Source organism: Vigna radiata, chromosome 10 (genome assembly GCF_000741045.1).
Source record: "Vigna radiata var. radiata cultivar VC1973A chromosome 10, Vradiata_ver6, whole genome shotgun sequence".
Lineage (NCBI taxonomy): Eukaryota > Viridiplantae > Streptophyta > Magnoliopsida > Fabales > Fabaceae > Vigna > Vigna radiata.
This window is the reverse complement of record NC_028360.1, coordinates 1,671,810-1,684,403: the sequence shown is the minus strand read 5'-3', so window position 1 is coordinate 1,684,403 and position 12,594 is coordinate 1,671,810. Positions and strand designations below refer to the sequence as shown.

The window sequence follows — 12,594 nt, the reverse complement described above, 5'->3', positions numbered from 1 at the left end:
TTATAACAGATCAAACTATTAAATGAAATGGATTTAAACAAAGTAAATTGATTTAATCGATTAGACAACTTATGTAATCGATTAATCCTATACTTAAGCATATTTTCAATCCAATTTACATTCTAAACAGATTTACTCACTTATGAAACATATAATGGCATTACTTTTTGTTTTGATCGATTAGATAACTTACGTAATCGATTACTACAAAGTAGTTTGGCCCTGTTAAGAACTCATCGCTCTTCTTCCTAGCCGCACGCATAGGGAACAACACAATTTATGATTGTAAAAAACGAAGTTTGATCAGTCAATAGTACACCTCAGTAGTGCAGTAGTTGATCAAAATTGAAAACCCAAATCTGTTCTTCAAGAAACCTTTAAGATAATCAACCTCTTTGTATCTTGTTTCTTGGAACGTCCCAACACACCTGTAACTCTTTTCTCAAATCGCAAAATATCATATATGAAAGTTTAGAATGATTAAAAGCCTTAAGAGTTGTGTGCAGTGTGTCAATTTATAGTTTTCCTCATAACAAACGCAAATAAATTGATTGCGTTAGTAATGTAATCGGTTACATTAGTAACAAATGTAACAAAATTGCAATTAACACAATTCTAATTGAATACGCATTTAATGTAATCAATTTCCAATAAATGCTAGTCAACATATTTAAAAATATGACCGTTAACACTGTTATGACTTAGCTTGAAAACAATTTTCAAAGAATAATAGACTTAATTAATTACATAAATAGTGTAATCAATTAAGTTCTTCACTTAAACAAATTTTGAAAACTTTTTCTCTTCAAAACTCATCACAACACATTTCAAAAATATGTTTGCAAAGACACAAGTTTTAATCGATTTTACACTTAACGTAATCGGTTAAAACTTGTTGTTTTGCCAGAGTTTAAAACATAAACTGTCTGATGAACTTAATTGATTACATCACTATAATCGATTATTTCATACAGAGTTGCTTTGTGCTTGTGGTTTTATCACATTAGAACATTTAATATGCATACAATAGATATAAATACAATCATGATCACATTAGTATGTAGACCATTCAACATGACATCAAATGTATTGATCATAAGGAAACATTTACATACCAACATATGTATCAATCACAAATACACATTTCTGTTGTGTCACGAAAACATATATGTGTTGTTACAATCAATGTGTTGTCATCATAAAAAATAAACACATTAGGGATTGAGTTTAACACTCATATTGTTCCTCTTATCAGCATTCATCAAGCCTAAATTTCAGCTCTTGCTTATGACAATAATCTTAAATGAAAAGTTATCAGAGAACTATTTCAAAAGTGTTAAGAGTAACACATAAGATTGGATGGAAAGTCATTTGAGAGTACATGTCATGAATAAGGATGTTTCATCAAATCAAAAGCATGGGTTTCTATGAGAAAATTTGTAAAAAAAAGGTTTAAGGAAAATTTTGGTTAGGAAATATAAGATTATTAAGTTTGTCTATTATGATTCCTCTCTCTTTTCCAAGAGTCTACTTAATAAACCTTCAACAATATTCCCATCCTAAAAGCTTTTATGCATTACATAGCTAACCATTTTGGTGGTACCATTATCAACTTATGTCGAGACAAATTGGTTCAACCTTCTATTTACGTCAAAATGGCTTGACTTTCAACCTACACAAAATCAACATGACCTTCGACTTACACTGAATCGTCTTGATTCACCTTGACTTATGAGTCATGTTGACTCATCTTGACCTTCATCCTAAGATGACTCGTCTCGACCTTCATCATGAGTTGACTCGTCTTAACCTTCGACCCGAGTCAACTTAACTTGGCCTTTGGTCTCTGTTGAATCAACTTATCCTTCAACCATGATCGACTTGACTTGTCCTTTCTCTTGAGTCGAATTGGTTTAACTTTTGGCCCAAGTTGAATCTACTTGAGCTTCAACTATGATGAATCAGTTCAACCTTCAACTTGCACCAACTCATCATGTCCTTTGTCCTCATCAACCTGTCTTGACCTTTAACTAAAGTCAACTTGTTTTGACCTTCAACTTGGACATATTTGTCTTAAATTTTGGTTTGGATCAAATCAATTCGATCTTCAACCACAACCGACTTGAGAATTTGAGTTGACTTAAGTGAATTTTTTATCCGAGTCGACTTGACTAAGCCTTTAACTTGAGTCGATTCGACTTAACCTTTATTAGTAAAGTGAAAGTGAAAAAGTAAAATTTCAATTTTTTTTATATTTTAGGATATTTTAAATTCTTTTATTTTATTTATTATGCCTTACAAGTTTTCTTAATTTTTTTAAAATAATTTATTCAAACGAGTGATTTTACTATACAAAATTTAAAATTCTTCAAATAAATAGATTAACTTTGTAAATTACCTCGTTCAAACACAGTCGTATACTTTTAAATTTAAAACAAATGTTCAGTGACGGATTTAACATATGAATATATTAATACCTTGTTAATTGCATACGATAAAAATATAATTCCTCGTTCCCAAATACTCGAAGATAAAAATCATAACTAACAATTAAATTTAAAAGTTTACTCAATTTTGGAAAATTCGAAAGTTATATTTATTATGTTTAAATTAATAATTTTACCATGGAAACAAAAAATTCTCAAAATTTAAAATTTACTTTAAAATTTTGTTTTATAATAATATATTTTAGTATTTCAAAATAGTTAAATGTTAATTTTAGATTGTAATTTGTAATCTTTGAAATAGGCCCTGAAAGTATTTTCTATAAATTTGTAAGGATTTTAAAAGGTTATTTAGGTGATTTCACCTCACAGCAATGGGTTGAAAAATGTTTGATCTGACCCGGCCCATCATCGCTCCTTTGCATAGTTTAAATTACAACTCCACAATGCAGAACCCTTCTAAAAACCTGCGGCAAAAACAAACCAAACAACCATGTCGCCCAGCTTCGTCTTCGAACCTCCCAGCGACGAAGAAATCGAACACTCCGAACGAGAAGAGGAAGAAGAAGACGAAGAAGAACAAGAGGAAGCTGAGTCAGGATCAGATTCTGACTCAGAAGAAGAGGGACGGCACAAAGAAGCGCGGGTTTCGAAGAAGAAAACGCAGTCTCCATGGGACTTCGCCAAATACACGGAATCAGTGGCCGAGGAACACGCTCGCAGGAGCACAACCTCTGTGGACGAGAAAATCTCCAAAGCTCTCCGACAACGTTCTACGCCGCTCGTTGCGGAGCTTGACCACAGCTCCGAGTCTGAACTTGATGAACAAGTAATTAATGGGTTTTCTTTGTGTGCGTGTGTGTGCTTTGGTGTACCCTTCTGGGTTTTTACTCTTACACAATGAGATAAAGTGTTTTTTTTTATGTTGGGGAGGATTGACCAGAAGTGCTTCACTGTTTCGGAAGTTGGTTTTGTTTGGGATTGAAAACTAATTATTGGGTTTTCGATTTTTATGTATGTGCGCATTCGTATACTCTTCTGGTTTTTACACGATAAGAAAAAATGTTTTTGTTTTTGTTGGGGAGGATTGTGAAGAAGTGGTTAACTGTATCAGAAGTTGGTTTTATTTGGGATTGGGAACTAATTATTGGGTTTTCGTTTTTTTCCCGTGGCCGTATACCTTCTGCACAAACCATTGAAATTCTTTGTTATTGAGGAGGATTGTATAAGTGTTTCTCTGTTTTCAGAAGATGGTTTTATTTAGGATTTGGATGTTTTCTACATGCTTCAAACACTGTTTCTATTTTTGTTTTTTTTGGGCAAATTGAGGAAGGGGTCTGTCGGGTTTGTTCCAGTCCCAGGGGTTGAAAAATAGTGCTTGTTTGTTTAAAAAACTTGATTATTTAGTTATTGAGTTTTTTTAGGAAGATCGTATAATGAGTGCTCATTAGTTTCAATAGTAGTACTAGCAAAATGCATTGCAACACACTCCTTCTGACGTGCTCTGTTATTGGTTAAAATTTATTGGAAGCTATACTATCATGAGTGGAGGCTTATTGAAGGAGTGAAACTTGTGGAAATTTTTGTTTTCTAATATATTTCAGCTAATAATACTGTGTTTTGAAACGGGTATTAGAGACAGTGTTGTTAGCATATCTCTTGTTTCAGAATTTGCTTTCTGACCAACGATAGGCAATAGTGCTCATTTGTATCAAGAATTGATTTTTTTTTTTTTTTTTTTTTAAATTTGTTGCTTTTGGTTAGGAAGATTATAAACCGGATGAAGAAGACGAAGAGGAGGGTTATGGTGGTGATAGCAAGTCCTTTTTTGCTCCTTCTGATGGAACCTCTTTCCATGCCGATTCCTTCCTGCAGCTTAATTTGTCTCGTCCTTTGCTCCGGGCTTGTGAGGCCCTGGGGTATGCTAAACCAACGCCAATTCAGGTTTTTATTTTTGGCTTTGTTGATTTTTATGTTAATTCTTAGCATTTATGGTTGCTTAATTAAATGCTATTTAGGATGGATTACCTTCAATGTCTTCCCTTGCTTTATCTTTTGAGTCTTGGCATTACTGGAATTAATTGTGACTTCATGATGTGTTCTATCCTCATGCTATTTAGGACGCCTGTGCAGACAATTTTACTTTCTTTTTGGGCGTTTTGAATTTTGATGACAGGCAGCATGTATTCCATTGGCATTGTCTGGTCGTGATATATGTGGGAGTGCCATTACTGGGTCAGGGAAGGTATTCTGTCTGTTACTTTTCTTCGAGTGTTTGTAAATTTGTGATATCTTGCTTCAGTGTTCCATATATTGTTCATATCATGCTCATGTGTTTCCACGCAGACAGCTGCATTTGCACTACCTACGCTAGAGAGGTTGTTGTTCCGTCCAAAACGCATGCGTGCAATAAGGGTCCTCATTCTTACTCCAACCAGAGAATTGGCCGTCCAGTAAGTGTTACAATTGTACTAATTTTTACTATTGGATTTTATTTATTTTGTAAAAGTATTCCAAATTTAGTCTAGGAGAGAAAATGGCCTATGGATACTAAAATGTACTATGAACGTGCTTTTCTTTTCTTTGACCATGTATGATGTGGGCTGACTAGTATATATAGCTTTGCATACTCGTTCTTCATTGTCCCTTGCACACAAGCTGGATCTAAAGTGATTCATTGAGTATATAGATGGTTCAATTCATGGTTGCATTGGATGGATATAATTTTTAAAACATTTATTGCTTTGTTAATGCATATAAATTAATGCATCAAATTCAAATGAGGCACCTTTTAAATCAATAATTTGTATATGAATATATAAAATATAATATATATATACACACACACACATATGTTGTATTCATATATTTAATTCTGAAAATTAGGCACATCCAGCAGAAAAGGCTGTGGATTAAATTTTGAAAGTACTCTTTTTATGGGGATTCATGCTAATTGCTTTCCAAATATACTTATTTCTAATTTTTCTTTGACAGAGTTCACAGTATGATAGAAAAGCTTGCTCAGTTTACTGATATAAGGTGTTGCCTGGTTGTTGGGGGTCTGTCAACAAAGGTTTGATCACTATTTCAACTTCCTGACAGCTTAATTTGCAAGATTTGCTGGCGTTTCAGAATAGAATTATGGTGCCTTTTGTGATGCTTTCAGTATGCAGTCAGCTGTTATAGTATTGTCCACGAGAATTGTTTTCTTTTGCCTTCTGTCTTTTATACAACCTGATAAATTCTGGGTTTTATACAGTACATTTGCTGTCTGTTTGACAGTTGATACATAGTAATCAATTGAGTTTGCAGACATTATTTTTCTTTCATACTAGCATTGAATTTAAATTTGACATGTTTGAACACTGTATATGATATGATATCTATTTGTAGATGATATGAATTGCTTTAAGAAAGAATTTTGTAAAAGTAACCTTTTCTGATGACTAATTAGATTAGTGAGCCTTTGAAGAAATATTCCAAACTAATAAACTAGGAGAATATGACGGATTGTATTCAATAAACTAAAACCATTGGTTTCTTCATAATCAGTGGTCTGTCTCTTTTTTTTTTCCAAATTTTAAATAATTTTGCTACTTTTGTCTAGTTGATTGGGGACAAAGATTGTCTCCTTTGCTATTTGTGTTTTACAAGCGGTATTTTACCATCCTAGGTGCAAGAGGTTGCTTTGAGATCAATGCCAGACATTGTTGTGGCTACTCCAGGACGCATGATTGACCATTTACGCAATGCTATGTCTGTTGATTTGGATGATCTTGCTGTTCTCATCCTTGATGAGGCAGATCGTCTTTTGGAGCTTGGATTTAGTGCTGAAATTCAAGAACTTGTGAGTTTTAGTGTCCTTTTAATGCAAGAACCATTACAGTTAAAAATATGCTGTATAATTTTTCCTGATATCAATTTTTAGAATAGAAAGTTTTAAAAATGTGTTTGTTTGATGTTAAACAGGTTCGTTTGTGCCCCAAAAAAAGGCAGACTATGCTGTTTTCAGCAACAATGACTGAGGAGGTTGATGAACTTATTAAGCTTTCCCTGTCAAAGCCCTTGCGTCTTTCTGCTGACCCATCTACAAAACGGCCTGCAACCTTGACTGAGGAGTAATTTCTTTATATCTCATTATTTCTAATCTCATCATCACTTATCTCTACTTCTGTTCTGTATGCTTTGATGATAGTTAGCTGTATGTCGTATTGTAGTGATCAATAAGAGGTTATTGTGGAAGAAAAATCAATAAGTAAATACTTCTTCAATGTTCTTTTGTTGTAAGCAAATCTTTTAATGGAATGGACATTGAATTTTTTTTTTTTTTTTTTAACTTTAAAAGCATATGAAGAAGAGCATATTTCATGCTTGTTTAGAGTATATTTTAATCCATAGAAGTTACTTGTACGAAACTATTATTTTAAAACATGGGTTCACAAGGTTTTGGCATCAATTAAAATCTTTCTAGCTTTGTTAACTATTTTGGTTCTAATCCAGAGTTGTCAGAATACGAAGAATGCGTGAAGTAAACCAGGAGGCCGTTCTTCTTGCAATGTGCTCAAAAACTTTTACCTCCAAAGTCATCATCTTCAGGTTTCATTTATCATTTCGTATACTTGTTCATGTAGGATTTGATTCTATATCATGAACTGTTTATGGATTCTCTTATATGGTCATTATATGAAACTGATTGGCAACAAGTAGGAGGTTGATTTTACTACAACTCCAGTGTCATACTATTATGCCTCTAATCTAAGTTGGTGTTCACTTGCACTGCTTTATAAGTATTCTTTCCTTTGTGCAGTGGAACAAAGCAAGCAGCACATAGATTAAAGATTATATTTGGATTAGCTGGCATAAAAGCTGCTGAGCTTCATGGAAATCTTACTCAAGCCCAGCGTCTGGAAGTATGTTGTTAATTGATGGGTGTATTGTTTGTATTTTTTTTCTATTTGGTTTATTTTGTAGTTATGTTGCTATCACATTTTTGGGATACTAAACTTGATGATTTCATTTGGGTTTCATATGTTTTTTTTTTTCCTGTTGAAATTAGTTGTGATTGTGACAAGATTTACTCCCTTCTTATCTATTTAGGCTTTGGAACAGTTTAGGAAGCAGCAAGTGGATTTTTTGGTTGCAACAGATGTGGCTGCTCGTGTACGAGTCTATTCTTGATGTTTCCTTCTTCTTTATCCTCTCTGAATATTATTTTATTAATTGTATTGTTAAATCAAACACCCCTTTTGATCTTTTTAAAACTATGGTCTCTCAAGGTGATCCTACAATTATTAAATATGTGGCTTTTTTGCATTTTCTTTTGGCATTTTGGAATTTGGATATAAATCTTACACTTTTGCCCGTGCTTTTATTTGTAGGGCCTTGACATTATTGGTGTTCAAACAGTTATCAACTTTGCATGTCCACGTGATCTTACTAGGTATAGTCTATGATATCCATCTTTTTGTTAACTGGTAACTTTGCTTGACGTGTTGCTGCTTTTGCTGTATATATGAGAATATATCGGTTGATCTCACCTTAAACAATATCTCATTCTCTCCTTGGTCATCCTGATAACTTAAATAATTCTTTTATTCCCAAAGCTATGTTCATCGTGTGGGTCGGACTGCAAGAGCTGGAAGAGAAGGATATGCTGTCACTTTTGTGACTGACAATGATCGATCACTTTTAAAAGCCATTGTGAGTATGTTTTAAGAATTGCTCCATTTTTTTCATACTTTTCCTTATTTTTAAGGTAAAAAAGGTTGCATGAGCTCATCTGGATTTTGGGTCCTCGTCCTTTTTAGTAATTTACATATTATGCCGTTGTATGTTAATTATTTTTCCAATTAGTTATTCAAGTTTGACATTTCATACTTTTCCTTATTTTTAAGGTAAAAGAGGTTGCATGAGCTCATCTGGATTTTGGGTCCTCGTCCTTTTTAGTAATTTACACATATTCTGCCGATGTATGTTAATTATTTTTCCAATTAGTTATTCAAGTTTGACATTTCATCGGAAAGTTTCTACACCAAACATTTTAATTACATCTTCTACAGAGAAATGTCCCATTTACTGTGTATGTACTAACTTTAGTTTTTATTTGGTCTGGATTATATATACCTTTATTATTAATCATTTCACTAAAATATGCCTGAAGAAAACCACATATTTTTATTGTTTTCCTGTTAAGGGAGAGAATACACAAATGGAAAAAAAAATCTAGTTATGCTTTAAATGAGCCATTTATAATCAGTCCTGTAACTATTGATTTTCAATTAATTAGGCCAAGAGGGCCGGTTCAAAGTTGAAAAGCCGCATTGTTGCTGAGCAATCTATACTTAAGTGGTCTCATATTATTGAGCAAATGGAGGATCAAATTGATGAAGTACTTCGAGAAGAGAGGTGTTGATTGTATATTATTTTATTTAGTTTTTAAGGCTTTATTCTTTATCTTTCACTTCCTTTTTACTAATATTTTACTGTATTTATATTTCGATTTATTCAGTGAAGAAAGAGCCCTAAGGAAAGCTGAAATGGAGGCCACAAAGGTATTTGCCAGTTATCTTGTTTTGGCATGCCTTGAATAACTAAAAATGTAATCATGTCTGTCATTTCAGAGTAGCATAGCATTGAAAATTATATTATCTTAATTTTATTATATTACAGTCCCTGACTTCGGAACCAGTATGATTATTTTCATTTTCTCATCATTAACATTTCCCCTTTACTAAAAGTATGCACTTATATGACATTGGCAGGCCGAAAACATGATTGAACATAAGGACGAGATCTTTTCCCGTCCCAAAAGAACATGGTTTGTCACAGAGAAGGAGAAAAAGCTTGCTGCCAAAGCAGCTAAGGTAGAATATCTTCTTATCTTCCTGAAATAATCTCTCAAATTAGTGGCATTAATTTTACCATCTTACGATGGATTGATTGAGCGTTATACTTCAGAATAATAAAAGCAATCTGGCTAGGAATAAATTGTGTCTGGACAGTTCTCACAATATATTTATGCATGTCTGGATTAAGCTTATTCAGAAGAAATCTCACTTTCTCCCATTTTCAGCTTCTTCAGGAAATCTTTTGGAAAATGGTTGTTATTTCTTCTATAATAATAGCTAAATCAAACATGCAATTAGTCTTATATTAACTAGTAATTACAATGATTCAATCCTAATTACACAAATATAGAAACCTTAATTAGTTCCTAAGATTGCTCCTAATTGATTCTATCATATACACGTATGCTTCATTTCAGTAAGTATACAGCGAGATATTTTAATGATTATTGTTGAGAAGAGAGAAACTGGAAAGACATATAATGAGTTACATTTGTGTTACACACATGGAACAACAATAAGGAATATAATCAATTTTTAATACAGGGAAATATTTACCAAGATATTTTCCTATCTAATATGGTCTTATCATATCACATTTTCCTATTTAATGTAATCAAGTCATATTTTAACAATTATAATGCACATGAACAACGGTGACTCTTTATAATGCACCTGAACAAATTAATGACTGAATGGCAGGTTATTTTTATTTAAATTTCTCTTTCTTGGGTGAAATATTTCCAATTGTTGATAAGAAATACAATAATTATGATCAGGCATCCTCCCTAGAGAAGAACAAGAGTTCTGGGAAAGAGGTAATTAGCGCCGAACAAGCTGAAGACCTCAGAATGAAGGAAAAGAGGAAGCGAGAGCGAGAGGTAACAGATTTTCCCATTTTTGTTATGCATGCAGTTTGTTTGTTTATGTACATATAAAATGTAAGTGGGCTTTCCTGTTTATGCATTGCTGTGTATTTACTTGATGAATATGTCTTTGGTGTAGAAACATTTGCCTAGAAAGAAGCGCAGAAAGTTAGAAGCAGCTAGAGAGATGTTGGAGGATGAGGAGCAGGATGGTAACCAAGTAGAGGTATGCAGTCCTTCCCCTTCCTATTGACATTCTTCTTGCACGAAGGCTGAAATATACTCTTTGTTGTTCATCTTGATGCACTTAAAATAAATGCATGTGATTGCAGGCCAAGGGGACGAATAAAAAAGAAAAGGGTGGATTGTCACTTGTTGATCTTGCTTACAGACGGGCAAAAGCAGTGAAGGCTGTCAAGAAGGCAGTGGATTCTGGCAAGATTGTGAAGAAGAGTCAGAAGAAATCTAGTAATGTTCCCAGAAAAACTCCCTCAAGGACAGAAGAGATGAGGGATCTATTCCAGACTGACATGAAGGATAAAAAGCCAAAAAGAAGAGGTGTTGGAGGAGGAAAGAAGGCGAAGAGTTCATTCAAAAGCAAGTCAAGGTATTAATATTTGTCTCTTTTCTGAAACCAGTAACTCTGACCTTTTTAAGCATCCCTCAAATCATTGATCTCATCTTGATTCATTCTATCTAAAGTTGTTCATTGTTTTCATTTTCATTTTCTTTGCTTCATTATTTTTACAGTGATTAGATATTTGTTTGCCCCTCTTATTACAATTCTGTAGTTACTACATTGGTAACTTTATGCATGCCAATTTATTCTACACTAGTTTGTTCAATGCCAAAAAAGAACTCTGAATTCAAATTCCCTTTTCAGGTACAAGCGCAAGTAGTCTGTGAAGCTGATAATCCTTGTCATAAACTTGTGCATGGAAGGACCATAGAAACCTGCAATGTGTCCTTATTACTAACCAGACACGTATTCAAATGCATATACCGGATATCTACTCCCACCATTGGAGGTGTGAATTTTAACTGATGCATTTGGGTGGTGATGGTGAGTGGTGTGTAACCTCTGTTGTGGGGTTATGGTAGCTGTAACTAATACTACCAATACTGCCTTTTTGGTAATTGTATCACTAGCTTTTTGTTCTCATCCCAAAAGTACAGCATGATTTATTGCTGTCCAATTTTGTAAAACTAGAATCAGATTGAGTTTTAAATGTTGCCCATAGAATTATTTTTCAGAGAACTCTTGAATTCTTTCTGCTGTACTTCTGTTAAGGCACAATTTATGCAATATAATAGCATGTTGGGGTTGGATGATCATTTCATTGTAAATGCCAAATTCTCCTGAGCTGTTACTATTGACCCTCTGCTGTCAGTGGCTACTTTAAGGAAATTGAATCATAAAAGAAGAGGTTTAACAGTACTTCACTCTGAAAGAATTAAGTTGGATGTTAGACTTATGCTTATAATTTAAGCACTAGACTAATATAAAACTAAAAAATGTAATATTTTAATTTGGTGAAAGTATATGATTAAAACAAAAAATCAGGATTTAATTAGTAAGTTGACTTTATATTTATTTTTTTTATTTTTATATTTTTTTATTCAATTGAGTTTTTATTTATTTTAAAAATAAATTCAATATAATTTCTTCTATTAAATTTACAATTGATATTAACGTTATTTCTAACATAGGGTAGTCACTTAATCCCATGTGATAATGGAAAATCTGTTAGCTGCAATAACGTTTTTGCTCTTTCTTCCAAATAGCCAATTCATCAAATTGATATCAAAGGAGAAAGAGTGTAGATGCATCAACACTGATATAAATAATCTTCCTTTCATAAATTTAGATTGCTGCTTGCTAATCCCATCAGATGTTAGAAAACTGATATAAATAATGAAATATATCATTTATGTTTTTTTGTTTTATATCACTTGTGTATATAAATCCCTCTAATGTATACTGTTTCATAATTGAGTAGAAGAAATTTTCTTCAAATACAATGAAACAATAGGCCAATGAATGAAAAAAATAAGTTATGTTCCCTAACCTAGTAAATTAAAAATATTTTAATTTTTAAAATTAGAGTAAGAATGAGATGAATGTGTATTTCTATTCTTAAATTCAAATTTAAAAATTTATAGACTAAAATCTTCTTTTAGTCCTAATTTTCATTTTTATTATTAAATTTGGCAGGTCAAATTTTTGTTAAAATAGTTTAATCAAATCTTTTTCGTTTTAGTTTTTAATTTTATTTTTATTTTGAATTTTTGTTTTCCATTTTTTTGCTATTCATGTCATGGTCATGTTACCTAATGTCATGGTCATGTTACCTAGAAGTGGTAGGTGTTACCTGTCCTTGTCACACTGCCTTTATATTAAATTTACTTTTTATTTTAAATTTTATTTCAATTAAGTTT

General features: G+C 32.7%; 1 protein-coding gene across 1 annotated transcript; it reads left to right on the top strand.

The window, feature by feature from the left end:
• The first annotated feature begins 2,893 nt into the window (after positions 1–2,893).
• LOC106776283 (DEAD-box ATP-dependent RNA helicase 28) lies at positions 2,894–11,490 on the top strand. The gene is made up of 19 exons (XM_014663683.2): positions 2,894–3,273; positions 4,209–4,388; positions 4,621–4,689; positions 4,791–4,897; positions 5,439–5,517; positions 6,118–6,291; positions 6,414–6,562; positions 6,945–7,040; positions 7,252–7,354; positions 7,542–7,604; positions 7,823–7,884; positions 8,048–8,144; positions 8,731–8,849; positions 8,953–8,995; positions 9,206–9,307; positions 10,069–10,170; positions 10,295–10,381; positions 10,488–10,762; positions 11,039–11,490. The coding sequence occupies exons 1-19, from the start codon at positions 2,938–2,940 to the stop codon at positions 11,052–11,054; spliced, it is 2,259 nt and encodes a 752-aa protein (XP_014519169.1). The 5' UTR covers positions 2,894–2,937; the 3' UTR covers positions 11,055–11,490.
• Positions 11,491–12,594: the final 1,104 nt, after the last annotated feature.

What these genes read in the sequence shown, in the direction of transcription:
- LOC106776283 (XM_014663683.2), top strand. Translation starts at nt 2,938, where the DNA reads ATGTCGCCCAGCTTCGTCTTCGAACCTCCCAGCGACGAAGAAATCGAA. An exon ending in CCATTACTGGGTCAGGGAAG is followed by an intron (nt 4,690 to 4,790) that starts GTATTCTGTCTG and finishes GTTTCCACGCAG; the next exon opens with ACAGCTGCATTTGCACTACC. An exon ending in GATCACTTTTAAAAGCCATT is followed by an intron (nt 8,145 to 8,730) that starts GTGAGTATGTTT and finishes TCAATTAATTAG; the next exon opens with GCCAAGAGGGCCGGTTCAAA.